Below are 20,610 nucleotides of genomic sequence, written 5' to 3'. Positions count from 1 at the left end.
CAACACAGTGCACTCTTAACAACAGCATGCTTTGTACATGTTACTCTCCTTGTCTGGAACGCCATCCCCACCAACCCGCTCACTCAAGGTGGGCCCACGCCTTCTCTTCCTTTCAAGAAACTCCTAGACAATCACCTCTGGAAATCTCCCCTACCTTGGGGTCTAATCGTGGACATTTTTTCTCAAGTTTAAATGAATTCATATTAAAAGACTTATAAAGTTCTAAAAATTAGCATATTTCATCAACTCTAAGACACGACTGGTGGTAAGACAGATTATTTTATGTGCCACCAGAAAATAAAAACGTTGGCTCTGACTCACCAACAATTGGAAAGCACACCCCATGTCAGAGAAAATGTGGAGAAACCGATTGCCTGAAAAGCGAAGAAATGCAGCAAACCACAGAAAGGAAAGATAAAGACGCAGTCTTTGAACTTGCTGCTCACCTCTAACACATCACTTGACAGCGGTTTCCTAGGCCCTCCCACCCTTTGGCATCTAAGTTGATTTTACTCACATTTGATTCCACCTCCCAATAATTAGCTCAGAACCTAAATCCGAAGACATGCACAGGAAAATAAGAATCCCGCTGATATACATTTAACCATAAGAGCTCCAATATATTAAGCATCTGTTTAGTAAAATGTAAAAAATGCGATAAAACTTAGAAATCATTAATGCCAGAAAAATAAAACTTAACAAAAATGCTTCTTTGCCCACAGGGACCCAGGCAGTACCCAATACTTCAGCATTAGTATTAACCCAAAATACTGGAGATGTTAAATATTTTCAGTCTTTTAAAGAGATGTACAGGATATGCCCATGTGTACAAGGCTCCAAAAATATCCTTGACATCAGTTTGCTCAATCTTCTATTCACGATATTATGTGAACATGACACGGTATTTACTTAGTACATAAACAACATTTTTGCCCCATGACATAAACAATGATAAGCGCTTAAAGTATATTTGTAAAGAGAATTTCTGATGCTTGACAAGCTGTCCCACTCCCCTTTCCCCACGGCAAGCTGATAAGAAAGCAAGTGATCCTGCCTGTGGAGCAGGTGGGAAGGTCAAGCTAAGCCCTGCCTGCAGGCACAGGACCCTCATCCCAGTCCACCATCTAATCACAGCAAAAGCAAAGCCACTCTCCTTCCAAGCCACTTTTGGACCTGCTCGAGAAGGCTGCCCTGCTCTTCGCAGAAAGCCCCACTATGTGATTAGCAAACCTTCACATCCTCTTGGTGCAAACCGGCATCGTGAGTTCTTACATCTGGACCAAGTGTTGGGAACGGCGGGCATCCCACTTCTGCAGAGTGATCGCAACAATACTTCATCTTGAACTGACGGCAGCAAATATTATTCCATTATGATTTCACTCTCAATTTAAACGAAATAAATTTAATGAAACAAATGGATAAAAAAATGTTCACTCGTTGTTGGAAAGGGTCCATGATAATGACTTTTATTAAGGCCTATATGTGAACTGTTTCAGAGGGAGGAAGTGGGCAAACCATTTGTCTATATGTGGGTTCTCACAGAACTCTTGGACTTTATTTAGACATACTTCCCAGTGGATCTTTTTTGCTTTACACATCAAAAGTTGTCCCCCTAGTAAGCTAAGTTTTTAACAAGATATCTACAATTTTTCCTGTAAAACTACCAGTGTGGCTATGTGGTCTCCAACTATGGAAATCACAGGGCTACTTGAAATAACAAAGAAGGATGCACATCCCTGGGCAAATCCCCTTTGTGCCTTGGCTTCTTCTGCTGTAAATTTATTCTAGTAATAGTGCCTACCTCCTAGGGTTATGACAAGAACAAAATGAGTTAATATTTATAAAGGGCTTAGAAAAGTGCCTGACCCATGGTAAGCTCCATATGTTTGATAAATAAATAAGCAGCTGCAAGAACATTTAGGTGTATTTGTGCAATGTGATGCTTCTGGACTATAAAAAGTATCTATCAAAATAGACAATAGCCTCTCCCTTCTCTGAACAACTATTGCATTAGTAAAGAGTCCACAAACGATGGTCCCATTTACTTCACGTATATTAGCTATTTCTCCAAATGGACTCGAAGCACTCGGAGGGCACAGGTCATTCCCCAGTCTTCTACTCGACCTGCCACAGCACTTTCACGGTGTCCAGCTCCTGATGCGTATACATGTACACAACAATGCTGGCGGGCTGGCAGCTTTGGGAATGGTGTAAACAGTGCGGGAAGCAGAGGACGGAAAGGCTGCCCAGCCCATCTCAATGAGATCTGATCCTCGTGAAACGGCAGAGGTTCTAAAGCAATCTCTAGGTAAAGAATGTTCAACAATTGTTTACGCAGACTCCAGAGACAGAGGCCAAGTTAACCAGCATCAGAGAAACGGAAAACAAAACATGCGACTCGACTACCGGAAACAAGAGGCATCGTTACTTTTATTTACTTATATTCTGCCTAGTAATACGATGGAGCTGATGGGGCTCACTACAAATACACATAAACATAAATATTAAATAAAATACGGAATCAGGAAAATACAAATTAAAATAAAAGATCAATAGTGGAGGTCGGGGGATAGAACATAGACAGGCAGGAGGTGAGGTCTCCACACTGGCTAAAACACAGCCACCCCTTAAAAAAAGAAGCTGACAACATGAGGCCAAACAGGATTCAAAGAAAGCAACTGTGTAAGGAGTCAGGGCACTAGGGTCCAAGTACAAACCCAAGAACGAAATAGCCGGTGGGACAGCTATAGCAGTGAAAGGGCCGCACATCACTTAAACAACCCTTTACAGTATCAGTTCTCCAACCAGGCTCCTGATTAAAGCTGTTTGGTGAAACGTTTCCGGTTACATTCTTCACCAGGGTGGTGTGTGCTGACTACCAAAGGCAGAGCTGCATTCTTGCCAGATCAAAGGACAGAGCAGGTTGACAGACCACTGTAAAAACTGAGGGGCCAGATCAAAGCTCTCACCTAGATGCACGGCCCTCTGGCCCCCAGGTCGGAGGTGAGCCACGGCAGTGCCCCTTGAAGGCAACAGCAGCGCTTTTCTTAGAGACTAACTTTGGGATTGCTCCAGAATGAAAGACAAATGACTGATCACACTGCCGTCGCCAGACCAGAGAGCAAAGGCAATATGATTTTAGTCCAGAAATTTCCCACGGTACCTGCTACCAGCCACCCAACATGGCCAGCAACTACCTAATTTGCAGGGCCCGAGCCAGGGCTGGGAAAGGGCTTGGTACCTGGATCAGGAGGGTGGGAGGTGCCTGCCGAGCTGTCCACTAGACTTGCTTCGGTGCTGCTGGCTGAGCAGGGATGGGAATGGTAGCACGCTGCTGCGCCCCAGACACCCCAGGGCACGCTCTTGTCTCTGACCCTCCCTTGTAGAAGGGCGGCGGGCCAAAACCCCATCAGGTGGCAGAGGCAAGCTGGCCTATGAGCTGAGGCTCTAAGTCCCTGTGCACAGGCCATGGCCTCACCAGACTTCACCTACAAAACACAGATTCAAAGCTAAAATTACGAAGAATTTCCAGATGGCAACCACAGAGCACTGAGCCTCGAGTCGGTGTACGGGCTGTTCTGAGCACAGAGCCCTGTGTGAGTACGCCGGGCGCTCGCCCGGGAAGCTGACTCCAAGAGTCACGAAAAATTCTGCAAAACGTTCTCACAAAATGTCTGATTGTGAGTGACAAAACTTATCAAAAAACCTGTCAACTGAATGAGTTGAAAAAGATATCCTCTGTCACATTTACAATTTTATATCGCATCAAACATAGCACACTTTGGCTTAAATTTACCACCATCACTATTTTAAAAATGACATATTTGGAGTTCTGGCTCTAATTTCAATTTCTATTCTGACTACGGCACATTGACAACAGGCTAGGGACTCCTTACAGAAATCCCTTCAGGATTACTTATTTTATTTTAAAAGTTGGAAAGTATCTTTTTTATTTGAAAGTTACTATGTATCTGCCCACAATATTACAATTAAGCAGTACACTCTTATACTATGCTTATATTCCAAGCTTTTAACACTATGGAAAACAAGAATTTGATCATACTGAAGGGTTTTAAGCAGGAAAGTGACATGATCTGATTTAAAATAGTTCTTGCTTTCATGCAGAAAATGGAAGGGTGGGGAATAAGGGCAGAAATAGGGAAACGAGTCAAGAAGCTATTGCTACAGTTCTGGTGCAGGGCAGTGGTGGCCTGGACGGGAGGACAGGAGCTGGCAGGAGAGAAATGGACAATAAACAGGATTTCCTGCTGATAACTAAATATGGTAATGAAGTAAAAGAATGAATGAAGACTAACTCCTGGGTTTCTGACTTGAGCAACTGGATAAAGGTACTTACCGAGCTAGAGATTTAACTGGCGAGGATTAGAAACCGACTGCATTGGAAATGTTAAGTTTGAGATGTCTACGAGACATCCAAATGGAGTCAACTAGGTAACTGGATATGCAGGTCTGAAGCTGAGAGAGGCGTGGGCTGTGTACACATTTCAGAAGCTACCAGCACACAGGTGGTATTTAAAACTACAGAAGACGCTATCACCTTGGAAGATAACGTAGAGAAAGATGAGGGCCAGGCGTAAGTCTGCGGGAAGACCAACCTGGAGAGGTCAGAGAAGGAGGGAGGGAAGACCCTGCAAAGGTGGCTGAAAGATTGCGAGAGGGGAAGAAACCCAGAGGATGGGGTGTCTGGAAAGCCAAGAGACGAGCAGAGGTAGAGGGGCCCAGAAGATGACTATAGAAAAGGGTCAGTAGGTTTGGCAACTTGGAGTCCCCGGGTGATCCTGCCAGGAGAAGTTCCAGGGGAGCAGAGGCAGCGGTGAGCAGGCTGGACTGAAGGAAGGGCAGGAAGGGAGGAGGCGCGCACACAAAGACAGGAGAGCAGACAATTCCTGAGAAAGTCTGCGGAGAGCTGGGGCCCGGAAATGCAGCTGAAAGGGGCTGTGGGACCAAGAGAGGGTTGTAAAGATTAGAAATTGGAGAGCACATTTGTATTGTAATAAGAATGACCCAAAGAGAAGCAATAACAAAGAACATCCTTGAGGAGATGAAGAGATGGAAGGGCTTCCCCAGGGTTGAGGGCAGGCCAGGGGAGCACAATCAAGGGACAGGGAGGTGGGAGTATTTGCAAGGGCATGACTATAACAATGGACCATGGACTGCAGGCTGGAGAGGGAGAGGAGCAGCCAGCAAGTGACTCGTGTGTAAATAAGAGGGTGGGGAGGAATCAGAAGTTTTATGAGTTCCAGAAAGTGCTGCAGTGAGACTGTAAGAAGGAGACGGGGCTTGAAGAGCGGGATGCGATTTTGGAGGTGGTGCATTTTCTAGTAAGGACAAGGTTCAGAGAAGACAAGAGGGCAGGAGAGATGGCCAGAGCAGATGTTCAGTGTGGGAAGAAACAACTCCTCCAGGATGGCATGCACCCAGGGACTGACTTCCTGCACGGGATTGTGGTCAACAGGGACGTGAAGGACGGAAGGGTAACCCAGATACACTCTGAGAGCTGGGTACCAAACAAGTTCTTGGCTGCCTCCCCCGGGTGTACAGCTGCTTCTCGGGCTCCCTGGGGCTTCTTGCGCGCGAAGGCAACACTTACGGAAGGCAGCGCCTCCAGAGACTTGTAGAGCTCAATTTTCACATTCACATAAGGGAAATCACACCTCAGAGTTTTAGAGTCTTAATTTTTACTTTGAAAATTCAAAAAGCCCCTCTCTTTCAAAACTTTCAACTAACAAACCTTTAACAAAATATAGCAAGACTCTGCCCACCACCAACAAATACATTCAACAAACACCTAATGAATTCCTGCCATGTCCCAGGCACTTCTCTGGGCTCTAGTGGAGATTTATACTCCAGTGGGAAAGCCGAGACAAAGTAAACACATAAGGAAAAACATAATATATTTTCACTTATAAATAGTAGGAAGGATACAAACTAGAGCAATGGAGATCAGCAAATGATGGCGTGAGCCATCACAGGCTTATTTTATTTTGTGCTATTGTGTTGTTAGTCGACATTAAGTATTTACTGTGCTTATGTTCATTTTTGTGCACTCTGACCCCTAAACTCAATGTTCTTTTCATTTAACATTAGTATACCAAATATCTTGAAATCTGGTATAAAACTGATTATTTCAAGAAAAAAAAGGGATGAATTTCAAAACAAGAAATATCAGCACTCAGTGGACTATATTGGGCATCTGCAGAGATAATCCATTCTGTCCAGGAAGACAGTCGAGATGCAGGAAACTCTAAAGTCCAATCGAGGTTTCTGGATTGTATCCTCATGTCTAAAGCGTAACTGTCAGCAGGCCGCAGCACTGCCCAGCGAAGAGGGTGACTTAGCCAGTCCAGCGCATCTGTCGTTATATTCCCTCCATGGAGAGAGGGGCATTTCAGGCTAATGTGGCTTGATGACCATAGCCATTGTGGCCATCCAACATCCACTGAGCTGCTCCCATAATCCCTGGGCAATTTTGTGAAGATAATCTGTTCTTGCCTGGGAAGAAAAATGCACTAACAACCCAATCTACTGAAGCATTCTAGCCCACCAGCTCACTGGAAGTTAACAAGCTGACATTATGCTCTTACTGGATATCATGCCATTGAGAGCCTGGTTAGACAGCTTCCCCAGTGAGCCATATCACTGTCAAATCCAGTGTCTAGACTACAAAGATGAGGTCTAACTGCTCCCTGGATCTCGAGATCCCAAGCTCTGGAAGGACCTGCTTCCCTGTTTTCTTTCACCCTCTGCTCTAAATACAGAGTTTGAGATGCCTCTGGACATTCCAATAGATATGGTCAGTGGGTAACAGTCTGCAGTTCAGAACAATGGAGATACATTTGGGAGTGCCCATTTATTCAACAAATACTTACTGAATGCCTATATCTACCAGATACAGATTGGAGTAAAAAGAACAAAAATGGACCAGATCACCAAAGATGAGCACATGGTGAGACTGGCAGGGGGCTGAGAGCAGAACCTAAGGAAAACCAATGCTGGGACACAGGCAGAGGAGGAATGCTTGGAGCAGGCAGGGAAGAGAGAGGAGGATCTGAAGCAATGTCATAAAGGCAAAGGAGATAAGATCACAGTGGTCAGTAGCGTCAAGGAAAGCAAAGAAGTCCAGAAAGAAAAGGCCTGAAATGGGTCAGCTGATCTGGCAATAACAGATGGGCTTTAGCAAAGTGTCAAACAGGTGAGTAGAGGCAGAATACGGATCACAAAGAATAGATCTGTTTATGAACAGGGGAAATCAACAATTTGGGATCTCCACGTATGGCTTATCTTTTATAACTCATCACTGGTGTGATGGTTAATTTCATGCATCAACTGAACTGGGCCACTGGCTGGACCAATAATCTTTGGTCAAAGATTATTCTGGATGTTTCTATGAAGGTGTTCTTTGGATGAGAGTAACAGTGAAACTGGTGGACTCTGAATAAAGCAGATTACTCTCCATAATGCAGGTGGGCCTCATCCGATCAGCTGAAGTCTTAATAGAAACAAAGACTGGCCTCCCCTGAGAAAGAATTCTACCAGCAGACTGCCTTTGGACTTGCACTACAACACTTCCATGAACCCCTGGCCTGCTGACCTACCCTGTAGATTTTAGACTTATAAGCCTCCACAACTGTGTGAGCCATTTACTTAAAATAAATATCTATCCATCCATCCATCTTTCTACCTATCTATCTTTCTATCTATACTGCTGGTTCTGTTTCTTTGGAGAGCCCTGACTAATTTTGGTACCCTGATTTTGGTACCAAGAGTGGTTCTAGAAGAAAAGAATCTTATAAGGATGAGTTTTCTGAATTGGTTCTGGGGTTTCTAGAAGCAGCTCTCAAATCTGATTAGATTTAAAGACACTAGTGACTCTGTTTCCAGCAGTAAAGAGAGCACTGACATTCCCTGGCATGATGTGGAAATAGATATGTGAAAAGTCACTACTGGATGCTCCTAATCAAATATTTATAAAAACCAAGGCTCTGGGTGTCCATGCATATAATACCTTTGAATATTTTTGTCCTACTAACCAGGATAATGATATTGGCTGAGTGCTCCTAATGTCACCAGACAAAGTGGGGAAAGAAAAGGACGAGCTCAGGAATTTGAATTCCCAGCTCAAATGCCACATAATGACCAGGAAACTTCTATAGCTACCCCAAAAGAGACCCCATCTCCTATAGCTGCACTGCTGCAAACCCAACCAGACTCTCACCCTGTGAGCGGCCGCATTACAACAGAAGTTGAACTCCCAGCCTCTCAGGGTGTCCACTGTTCAAGTGAGGGCATCGACTGGGAAGGAGTGGGACCGTGAAACTTGGAATGGGGACGTGTGGGAAGACCCTGAAGAATTCAGGGACAATGAACCCCTAAATACTGACGAGTCTTCTCTGTCGGCAGAAGCAACCGCTCCAGCCTCATCTGAGATTAACCCTGCTTTGCCTGAGGAAACTTTAATGCCCTCCTGAGGCAGCCGCCACGAAAGACACTGCTGGTTCTCCTCAGGACCCCATCCCCACCACCTCTCTTTCCTTTAGACTATTATGAGACTCAAGTCAGAGAAGGCCCTAAAGAGTGACCCACGGGGAGGCGTGCTACACTCCAAAGGAACTACTATTTTTCTAGTTTTTACAAACAGAAATGCAGGAACTATGTGTGGGAACAATGGTGTGCGATAATGGTGGAAGGAACAGCAAGGTGGGTCAGGCTGAATTATTGACATGGGCCCACCAAACAGACATTCTGCATTTAACATTGCCACTCAGGAAATCAGAAAGAGACGTAACAGTTTGTTTGGTTCCTTGGCTGAAACATGGACCCAAAGTGGTTCCTAGTAAATGAACCTGAAATGCCAGACCTGCCTTGGTTTATGACACAGGAAGGGACTCAAAGGCTTAGGGAAAGGGGGATGTTAGAGAGGACTTGTCACTTAGGACCTCCTCACCCACCCTGGGAAGGTCCGGAGGACACATCTTTCACCATGACTGTGAGAGGAGCCCAGCAGTCCTCAAGAGCTCGGTGACTGCTCTTCTCTGTAGGCCAGACCTCACAGTGGGAACTGCTACCACTGAGCTGGGGAACCTAAATGCAACGGGAGTAACTGGATCTTGGAGTGGCAGGAGAAGGTGGGCACGGTGACCATGACGGACAGCACAGCGAGGCAGCAATCGAACAGTCTGACTCGCAGAGACCCATGGGTTGGCCAGCTGATCGTGGTGTGATCTGGGAGTGAACTAGATGGGCAGCCTACTAAATTCTGACTTGATCTGTATGAGCAGAAGAGTTTTCAGTCAAGTAAACACAAGTCTAACTTGAATCATAAAATCAGAAAGTCACAGTCCCTCAATCAATTCCCAGACTTGAGCCAGTTTACAGACCCAGAACCCTGTGAATAAAGGGGAGGCCAGGTCCAAACTAGCATAAATCAAGAAAGAAATTTGAATGAAGGAGTTTCAATGGCAAGCCACTGGCTGTACGTACCAAACTATTTAAAGAACTAAACTGTATTTTGCAGTTCTTAGTATTAAGGAGAAGAAAATTTGAGATAAAATACTGTACAGACCCACAAACTCTAATCGAAAAGCCGTGGGGCCAGATGTTTCAGAAGGTAGAATTTCTTAGATTTCTGAAAATTAATACAGTGCATATACCATATATTCTCTCCCAGCCCAGCAGGGTCTAGGGCGGTTCCCATAATCGAACATATTAGTATTTCTGTAGCGAAACACATGATTAGTCACACCAAGTGGGATCAAGATTAGAAACAGCCTCTCATTAGTTCAGGTCGAATTTTGCAGCCAAAAGAGTTTCTCAAACTGAGAAAAAACCTTTGGTTTTTGGATTTTTGGAATGGCTGATAAGAGACTGTGAACCCATATTTGAAATGAAAATGAGAGAATGCCCTTCAGCATTTTCTGTTCTGAAATCGATATACTAGAACCTGGTTACAGATCGGCACCACCTCCGCTTGCTGTGAATGCACTCTGACTTCTCTGGTGCATCAAGTTCAGCAGGCCTCACTGGGGTTCTTCTGCATGTGCAGTCACTGGAAAAAACAGCTGAAAGTGATCAAGACTCATGGTCCCCACTAGCTGAGAGACAAGGGCTGGGCTCCTGCCTGTGCGGGGCTGCAGGGCAGCACGGCCACGGCACCTCTGCCACGGGGTGGGGGCCAGGGAAGGGCACGGGGGAGGAGCAGCAGTTTGAACGCCCTCAGCCTGTCTGGATGACCTGTAGGGACGCCTGCCGGGATCTGACTGCAGGAGGAGCTGCGCAGCCTGCAGGGAAGAACCCAGGCCAAGAGAAGAGGAGAGGCTGGGCGGTGTGGTCCACAGGCAGTGCCCCGAGGTGGGCAGGGCACCATTCTGAGCCCAGTCTGGTGTCAGACACTGGGTTACGTGGACTCATCCCGTGTCCTAGCCAGCAGGAGCAGCGTGAGAGTGAGATGCTACAAGAAGCACATCATTCAAAGTCCCTGAGGAGCAGCAGAGCACCAGGCGGCAGAAACAGATCCTGCACCGTCAGTGAGGATGGTCGACACGGCAGCTTGGTCACTCCACGGCGGAGTCACTGGCATCAAGGCACTGGGTTCTTGGCACAAACACCACTCACTACACAAAGGAGGAAACTGGGGGCACCCGGGTCAGTTAAAGAACTCTCTGTTAACATTTATGACATCCTGGAAGCCTCCCCCAAAACAGCCAGAGAATTTAAAGGAGAAATTCTGTAATATAGCAGAGTGGTTGCAAACCAATGCTTGGAGCTTGAGTCCCAACTCTACCGTATGCCACCTATGTGACCTTGGACAAGTTATACAACCTGCCTGGTTCTTAGTTTCCTCATCTGTAAAATTAATAAAAATAATAACTATCACAGAGTTGTAAGGAGTAGATGATATAATGCATATAAATTGCTTAGCACATAGTAAGCACTCAATAAATGAGGGTAGAGCAAAAGGAATAACATGAACTTAGTTTTATGTCTAAATAGCCACATTTTGGTCAACAACGGATTGCACATATGACATACGACGGTGGTCCCATAAGATTAGTACCATATGGGCTAGGTGTGTAGTAGGCTACACCATCTAGGTTTGTGTAAGTACCTTCTATGATGTTCTTTGCATAACAACGCATGAATATAGTTAAACCTAAGAACTGGGTACAATGTGTCACAGTTGCTAGAAAACTACTTAAGCTACAGGCCCTGACAGTAGATTGGAGGCATTATAAGGGATCATAATTTCTAAAGAGACTCTGAGTTTGGAAGAAAAAAATAAAAAGAATAAATTACAAGAATTTATCAATGAAGTCATCCTTCTGTTCTTGGATAAAGGCCTAATGGGACCAAGGGAAAATGATAAATGAATGAAAAATTTCAGCAGCCACGTGCATTCTTAAAGATAATGAATACATAAAAAGGGTTAATGGCAAAGATATAAAGGGCCCAGGAGACAAATACAATTTCCCAATTTAGGCACTACGAATGGTCAGACAGTCAACTGACCTCTGCCTTTTTACAGCAGCCAGAAGTCCAAGGACGTTGGTCGGGACTCTAGGGCATTGCTAATGCCAACCACTTGGTAAAATAAGAGTGGAAAGGAAAAAAGGAATATCACTGAAGATATATGAAGGCTTCATATCTCACCAGCCCTAGGACCAAGAGCCATACCATACTTGAGATCTCAGGAGATGCTTCTAGTTCTTCTAATAATTAAATTCCTTTTGACAGAGGCTAAAGACCAAACTAATCTACAATGAATTCTGTGCCCAAGCAAACCATTTATTCTCTCTTTTAAAGTGATACCAGTGGTCTTAGAAAGCAAGATTAAAATCTCTCCAAGGTTGGGGTACACACGAGATGCATGTCCTATACAGAGAATTCAAATTCTCAGACAAAAGATACAACTTAAATAAAATCACCCTTAGGCTGCAGTTAGAAGATTCTAATCGTCCAGAAGTGATTGTGGCTGAATTGACTCAACCTCAGTGGGGACGGAAAGGAAAGTGAGAAATATTTAGCAGGAAGACCAGCATTTACTAGATGGAGGGGAGGCATCAATATTTCTGAAAAACTGTCTATATCAGGTTTGTCCAATGAAATTACATTTTTAAAACTCAGGAGGAAAGATCAACCATTAACGAAATCCCATAATGTATCCTTTGTAAGTTTAAAAAGTAACTATTTTGTGACACAAATAAGTATACTCTGTTTTTTTTATTTACTGCAAATCTTCATAGTAGATGAATCATATTTTTTTAAAAGTGGTGAGTGTCAGGAATTCAATCTTTCCTTTGGTGTGCATTATTTCTTTGAGTATGTGCACCCTGTCTGACACATCCCACTGGAATCTAGGCCCCCTGCTGCATCCACGGGACCTGAAACCGCCTGGTGCCCGCGAGGGGCTCACTTAGTCGAACACACAGATAGAGACTCAGTGAAAACACACATTTACATTCTATGTACTTTTCCCATATCTCTCTCTTTCACTTAATATTTGTCTTTATTTCTTCTTCTGGCAGCATCTGAACCTAGTGAATTACCATAACCTGGAGTTATGGTAAAAACAAGTGGTAGAATATTAAAAAAAAAAGACTAAGTTTTGTTTTATTATCCCAACTGATAAATAAGTAAAAGGCTGAAGGAGTTGGTGATGAGATCTGGGGCCTTTCAATGACAGAGATAGTGGCTCAAGTCTAAATTTGGTCAACAAGCCTTGGAAAAGAGAAAAGTCCTATTGATAAAAGAGTTAGATCTACAACAAACGTGATAAAATAATTTAAATACATAATAACCAGTAATTCTAAAAAAACCCTACAGTGTTTAAAGTATTCGAAGAATGTTAACATATTCCATCTGAAGAAATATGAAATGGTCCTAAAAGAGTGAAAATAATCAGATAATGCATGAGATCACACTTGGAAAAAACATTTCTTCTTTCAACAAATATTTATTCGGTACCTACTATGTGCCAGGCTACATCCTAACTACACATTGCAAACTAATGAACTGTTGTGAAGACATGCCTCATTGCCGTTTAACAAATATTTATTAGTACCTATCATATCCACTATACTAAGTACTAGATACTTCTATAAACAAGATAGACACTATCTCTGTCCTAGATTCTAGTGGAGGAAAAAAGAGAAGACAAACCACATAGTTAGAAATTACAATAAGGAAATAAACAAAAGGCCAGGAAATGATCCCAGGGAACTCCTCTGGATTAGGGTGGCTGGAGAAGACCTCTCTGAGGAATGACATTTATGCCAAGACCTCACCGACCTCACCAATGAAGAGGAGCCAGCGTGGACAGTTTTGGAGAAAGAGCATACCAGGCAGCAGGAACAGCAAGTACAAAGGCCCTGAGGTGGGGAGGCCTGTCAAAGAGCAGAAAGACGGTAGCGCGGCTTGAATACAGTCAGCCAGTGGTGCCAGGTGAAACCAGAGAGGCAGACAGAAACCAGGTCACAGAGAGCACTGTAGGTTATGGGGAGACACTGGGATTTCATTCCGAGTGCAGTGGGAAGCCATGAAGAACTTTTGACAATAAAGTGACATGATCTGATTTGCATTTTTATAAAAATCATTCTTGCAGTTACGTGAAAAATGGATTAAAAAGAGATAAGAGGGGGAAATGAGGAGACCAGCTGGGAGACTGACTATCCCAGTAACATAGGCAAGAAATGATGGTAATTTTGACTAAAATGCTAGAAGTGCACCACTGATAGAAAAAAAGGAGGTGAATTCCAGATGCATTTCGGAGATAGATGAACTGACTGGATGGGGCGGAGGGAAGAAGGTCAGAGAGGAATCGAGGGTGGATCCCAGGTGTCTGGGCTGAGCAATTAGATGGTCGGTGGTGCCACTTACTGAAATAGGCAGTGCAAATCACTGAGATTTATTCTTCCTACACTGTGTGCTCCTTCCCATCCAAGGGTCACCAAAGACATTCCAAGTGCCACATACAGTGAATCCTGACTGTATTCAATCTCCTTTCATCCGACACTGCTAACCACTTCCTCTTCCTTAAAACTTCATTCTCTCTTGGTTTCTAAGACACCACACTCTTCCAGTTCTTCTCTTACTCATGAGCCTCCTTCTCAGGGCCCTGTCGCTGGCCCTCCACTATTTCCTTCAATGTTCTCTCCCATGGTGACCTCATCCAAGCAATCCACAAACTGCTAGCCACAAAAAGCCTCCCACATCTGTATTCCCAACCAGAACGTCCTCCTCATCTCCAGAACCTTTTACCCAACTGATTCTGTGCATTTCTACTGGGATGTCTCAACAGCATCTTAAAATCAACATATCCAAGAGTAATGTCATCTTCTTCTTCCTCCAACACTCTTATTCGCTCCTCTCATATTCTTCATCTGTGAAAAGCCCCATTTTCCAAAAACATGCCCAGCTTCCCAAGCTCACAACCTTAGGATCATCTTACACTCCTCTTTCAAGCCCACAGCAAATCAATTTCCAAGCCTGATCAAATTTACTTTCTAACTAGCTCATGAGTATGTCCCATTACTTTAATTCAGGTCTTCATCACCCTCCTCTGGATTATTACAACAGACCTCTGTTTCTTCAGCCTCACACCACCCTAACCCACCCTTCACATCTCAATAGGCAGAGAAATCCTCGTCAGGCTTCCCACAGCCCTTAGGATAAAATCCAGCCTTTTGAACAGCAAACAAGGTCCATTGTGAGTTAGTGCCTCTGGCTGGCTCTCCTGCCTCAACTCCCACCATCTGTCTTATACACTCCAAACTCCACCACACTCACCCACAACAGGGTCACTCATGACTCTGGACACACTGTGTCCTCCCCCAGTGCCTACTCAGCGTAAGCATCCCTCTCTCCAGGAGCCGGAACTTTGAGGTCTGAGATGACGACCCTCCTTAGCGCTCTCACAGCACCCCATTATCAAGACTTCTTAGATTCCTCATCACACTGTGTTTCCCCTGCTGAACTGGAACTGCTGTGACGGCAGGGACAATCCTTCCCAGAATATTTCTGGTGCTTAATACTTAAAGGGGTGCTTCATAAATGTTTGCTGAATAACTGTGTCTGGATCAAACTCAAGAAGCTTTTCAGTAAAACATGAACTAATCTGTACAGCATCCATGACCAGGAAAAGGTGACTTGGCAAGAAGAAACACTGGGTTGTCTTCTGAAATTACCCAATAACATCAGCTGCTGACTCGCACATACCAACATCCACCTTTCACTACTGAAGAGCTAGGCAGGTCCAAGGGGTATGGAGCTTTATTCTGATGATCGTTTCCTATTAGCAGCCATTTATATTTAGAACTTCAGTCCTGCTACTTTTAATACCCTGACTTTAATTACCATCTCCCTGACTGCTTCCCCCTCAATGGCCATGTCTGACCTCTCATGCATAATCATTACGTCTGAAGCACACAAGCTTTGCGATAAACCTGACTTTTAGCTATTCCCTACGTGTTCACTTAAACACAAATATCTCCACCATCACCAACAAAAACTCCACACATTCAACTTTTCTTTTTCAGAAGAGACATTTATACAGGCTGGATTGTGTCTTATATATACAAAGCTTACCGTCACCTGTCAACCCGGGTGGGTGGACACGCTTCTACAGCTATGCTTTACAGCCCATGGAATCATTGGTTAAACCACGTTTTCCCTGGGTCCAAAGATTACATTAAGGACTTTTCCATGAAAGAAATTACTGACGAAACCCGTATTCAGACACTGTGATGCAACGGACATTTTGCGAAACAAAGGAAATGAAAAAGTCTACGTGGTTTCTGAGGAGCTGGCCCTGTTTATAACCATTACTTAACCACCTTCTGAGACAGCAACAAGTATTCTGCCTCGAACAACACAAAAAGAGTCCTATGGGAGACACCGCTTCACACGTCCATAGAACTCATCCAATCCAATAAATCGAGACTGAGGTTTACCTTAAATCTGACACACGGAATTTGGCAAGAAAAAGAAAATGTGCTTTAAAAAAAAAATGTGCTTTTTAATGTCCTGTGTCTTGTCAAACTACGGTGACTATGTGGGGAATTACTACGGAAGTGACCAAATCCTTTTAAGCCAGGTCATTTCAATGGTATTCCCCGATCTTTGCAGCCTAACCCAGAAGTAATGCGAATTTCTTCTTGGTGCTCTGCAGACTACAGAGACGAGACAAACAGGACTCCAGGACTCTTCCGTCACTGAGGCTTCAAAACCGGATTGGAGAGCATTGGAAATGGAACTTACGACGCAAAACCGAACATTCGCCTAAACAGGGAAACAAACCCACAAAGGCCCTGCAAATGAAAAAGCTGCAACCTTCCGCCAGCCTCCCAAAGGTGGGAAACGCCAGAACTCCGGGTTCCTGAACCAGAACGGCAGGCGGGCCTGGGGCACCCGAGTCACCGTGCGGAGGGGGCAGGAGACCCAGCGAGGGCGCGCCGCGGCCGCCCCCCGGGCAGGGGCAGCTGGGGAGCTCCCCTCCTCCGCACGCGGGGACCCGGGGAAGAAAGGCTGCGCGCTCGCCGCCGGCGGGCTCCCGGGCCGAGGGCGAGGCCGCGCCCCGTCCCCACCGCGGCGCCCTGTCCCCACCGCGCGCAGGGCCCGCGCCGGCCACGAGGGGCGTGTGCCGACCCGCGAGCCCGCCGCCCTCGCCCCAGCCCAGCCCGGCCGCAGCCTCACTCACAGAGCCCTAGCGCCGCCGCCAGCACCGACCACAGCCAGCGCCTGCGGTGTGGGGCCGCAATCACGGCTCCGGCCCCGACGGGCGCTGCCATCGTCCTCCCGCCGCCGCGCCCCTGGCCCCGGCGCGCTCTGCGGTCGGCTCGGCTCGGGGCAGGGGGCTCGGGACTCGCCGCCGCCGCACCGAGGGCTTGCCACGCCGCGCTCCCCTCGCCCGGCCCCAGCCGCCGCCAGCCAGCAGTCTGCCCAGCCCGAGCCCCGCCGGTTCGGCCGGGCGCTCATTGGCTGCCCCGCGCGCCCTGGAAGGACGCGATTGGGAGGCCGCCTGTCCATCACCCCTCTCGTGGGGCGGGCCCCGCCTTCCCGGTCCCGCCCCGGCTCCCTAGCCCGGCGCTGGAGGCTGCCGTCGAGAGTCCTCTGCCTGCGTGGCTGGCTGTCCCCGCCGGCCCCACGGTCCGCCGGCGTCTCCCCTGCTCTCCTAGGGTCCCGTCCCACCCATCCTTCATTGTCTCTCCTCGCCGAGGGCTTCGGCGGGTCTGTCGGCGCCTCTGTTTCAGCTCTTCTCTGTTTCTTTGAGCCTCACCTAAAAAAAAAAAAGCAATTCATTTACCGGAAAAAAAAAAAAAAAAGGTACGCTGGGGAGAGACTTGTGATTCAGTCGCCAAGAGAGAACACATCTCCCGCCTCGCCCTGTCCCCAAGGCCTGTCCTTTGCCTGGACTAGAAAGTGCATGTGCTGCAGTTTGAGAAATTTACTCGCTTCAAAAGAAGTCTCCATCTTGTCTGAATCTCCTCTGAGGAGCCCCCGCCCCGCCTTTGGCTTAAGAAGGGGTGGGAACTGGGAACTCTCTCCCACTACCTGCAACACAGATGAATGTGCTTTTTGTTTGCTTTGCTTTTGCAAACAAAACGTCGCTCGATTTGTCAATAAAATATTGGGATAGGGGAAGTTGCTCACCCTGACTCAAGTGTCCTGGCTGACCTTGCTCAACTCGGTTACCTTGGCCCAGAACAGTGTCTGCTACCTACTGGTTGCCCAATAAAACTGGGAAGTGTTTGGTAGGGTCCTTAGGTGAATAGCGTACAAAAGGACAGGGAGGGACAGGAGCAGGAGAAAGATGAGGCAGAAGGAAGAAAAGGGAAAATCCAGGTGGGGAGGTCCGTAGAGTGAGGGAAGGAACGAGTTTCCGGTAATTAGCACAAGGGAGGGGAAGAGCATGGTGAGAGAACGCAAATGCAGCCGCTCCTTTCAGGGTGTTGTGGAAAGTCATTCTTACGTCCTTCCTGATATTTTTGCTGTTTTCGCTTAATAGCCTTGTAGTACAGCAAACTTGTAATAATTGCTTTAGCATTAGTGAGAGAAAACTAAAAGAGCATGACAGATCATTTTGCCCTATTTCTCTCAGCAGATCCTTATGAAGTGTGCCTGGAATGCCATCGGTTGGAAAGAATACAAATGCATTAAGTTAGTAACGCCTCTGTGAGCACCTAGGTCTTACTCTTCTGGAACACATAGTCTGCCAGGGTAGACAAACAGGTACTGAACTAAATTTTTTTAAATGCTTGAAGAGAAGGGCACATAAAGGACCCACCCCAAGGCCAGCAGGGACAGTAGGACTCAGAGACACACATAACGTGAAAAGCTTCTGCTCTGACTGTGATGTACCACAACACACATACCTGCCTCTTCTGAGCACCACTGGCCCAAGAGGAGTCTGGGAAAGATGCACAGAGGATGTGGCATTTGAGGCAGACTGCAAAGAATGGATAAAGGTTCACCAGAGAGAAACAGGAAAAGCAAACTCAGCAACAGGAAAGCAGTTCCAGGTGCAAGAAACAGTGGGTAAATCCTGTGTGGTGTGGAACTTTGGGGGAGTGAGGGAAAGAGGGGAAACAGAGAATGTTAGAAAAGTGGGCTGTGGTCCTATTTTGCACAGCCTTCTTGTCTTTGTTCTGTAGGCATCAGGAGTGATGAGAGGGGAGTGACATGTTCAGATCTGTGTTTTAAACGGGTGACTGCTGCAACAGACAGGCAAGCTAAATCAGTTTCGTTAACATTTCTATGGAAAGAATGTCTTAATCCAGGAGAAGGGTTGCATTTTTGCTAGAAAATTTTGAAAATCTGAAAATTAGAGCTCTAGTGTCTCTGGTGTCCCTGGACACAGAGGCACCAAACTGGGTGAACAACAGTAATGGGATCCTTAGAAAGGAGATGCCAGTTGTGATAGGGGAAGGGTATGTCACCAGGCTTCTTCATTCACTGTGACTGGGATAAAATGCTCCTCCAGATCTTCCGTCTCCCCGTGCCCTGCAACCATCTCTGTACTACCGCTGCTTCCCAGAGACCTACAAGGGAAGATGTGCCCTGGGGAGGGGTCCCGGCCTTCCTCTAACTGGGAGAGAGCTACTTATTGGGAATTAGGCAGTTGGTGTCCTGAATCTTGTCACTGTCAGTTTTCCTGCATCGTCGTTGTGAGGGGCACGTGAGGTCTTCCAGTGGAGCCTGCAGAGCAGAAGAGAAACTCTTCTTCAGTCACTAGAGAGAAGGAGGAGTAAGGAAAAAAACTCCAAAATGATAATAACTATAGTAAACTCTAGTGGCAAAGGAGAGCAGAGAGACCTCTTAATGAGTGTAGAGACTACGGTTTTCAGAAATCTGAAGTGGTTGCAATATTTCCTAACAAGTTATATTTTGTAGTTTCCCCATTCTCAGGACAAATCTAAACTTCTTGAGTGTCCAGGGCACGTTTTTTCTAGTTAAGTTTTGATGGGTAAACTATCCTGGTGTCTAGAACTAATTAGCATTTTAAAGGTTGTTCTTATGCTTGTCCTTGCCTTAAGCCTTAAGAAAAACTGAAGACTCAAGTTAGGACACTTTCAAATAAAGAAGGGTGGGGACCGAATGTTACAGCACCAAAATTATAATTTACTGGTGTCAAACCACAGGAAGAAAATTGATGATTCAGTGTCTGGCACATAGTTAGTGCTTCTAAATGTTTGTTGAATGAATGAGCAGTCAAATGAATAAACTGATGAATGAATGGTATATGAAATAAAACAGATAAACAGGTCTATCTAGGATAGTGACACTGTCTATCTGTTGTGTCTTATCTGTTTAATTATTTGCTAGAGTGACAATTCACAATTACCAGTTGTCCAAGTACCAAAATGTAGTATTGTTAAGGAATTTGGAACAAATTGAAGTCATTCAGCAATTATTCATTGAGTGCCAGCTTTGCTAGTGTAAGCCTCAGTACTAAATATTTAGGAATCTAAAATATTGTAAAGAAGCCATGCCTTCTTTATCTAATTAAAGATATTGAGACAACTGGGCACCAATTATACAACTGGTTAGCCAATTATACAGCAGAATTCAATGTTGATATTGTTGTGTTGTCCTCCAATAAATTATGACTAGCGGAGACAAGACTGCAACCCAATTATATACACATTCAACTAGTTTTAATATGTTAAAGAATCTTTTTCTGGGAAGGTTAGGGTTTGGAATTTATCCAAAAGGGAAAAGGTTTTCCAACAGAAGAGAATAGTTTGAGTGAGAACACAGAGATGGGAATTCGCAAGGCTGGAAAGGCAGTGCTTTGAACTCTCGGATAAAAAGGATAGGCGAGAAACCAACAATTTTACTACTATTGGAAGGCGCAACATCCAGAACTCATAAGGGAGAGAGTTTGGAATCTGTCTGCCACAGGGACAGTCCCACACACTCGCTGCAATTTATTAGTCATGAATACGAATAGACTTAAGGTTTTCAAATTAAAAGGTAAATATTACACTGGTAATGACACCGTCGTCCTCTCCTGTGTTACTGATTTTCAAAGATCAAAAGAGAAAAGACAGAAATTCGAAAACTTGAACGGTAGAACGCGAAAACAGTCGAAAGATA

At 45.5% G+C, this 20,610-nt stretch overlaps 1 protein-coding gene across 1 annotated transcript in view; it reads right to left on the bottom strand.

The window, feature by feature from the left end:
- The window catches only part of MPZL1 (myelin protein zero like 1), a 56,494-nt gene extending 39,532 nt beyond the window's left edge, over nucleotides 1-16,962 (bottom strand). Inside the window, exon 1 of the mRNA XM_023640492.2 lies at nucleotides 16,712-16,962. Coding sequence (XP_023496260.2) covers nucleotides 16,712-16,802 — 91 coding nt within the window. The 5' untranslated portion in view covers nucleotides 16,803-16,962. The remainder of the gene's footprint in view (nucleotides 1-16,711) is intronic.
- Nucleotides 16,963-20,610: the final 3,648 nt, after the last annotated feature.

This window comes from Equus caballus, chromosome 5 (assembly GCF_041296265.1).
Source record: "Equus caballus isolate H_3958 breed thoroughbred chromosome 5, TB-T2T, whole genome shotgun sequence".
NCBI classification, from domain to species: domain Eukaryota; kingdom Metazoa; phylum Chordata; class Mammalia; order Perissodactyla; family Equidae; genus Equus; species Equus caballus.
The sequence above is the reverse complement of the archived record's forward strand: the minus strand, read 5'-3'. Positions and strand labels throughout refer to the sequence as shown.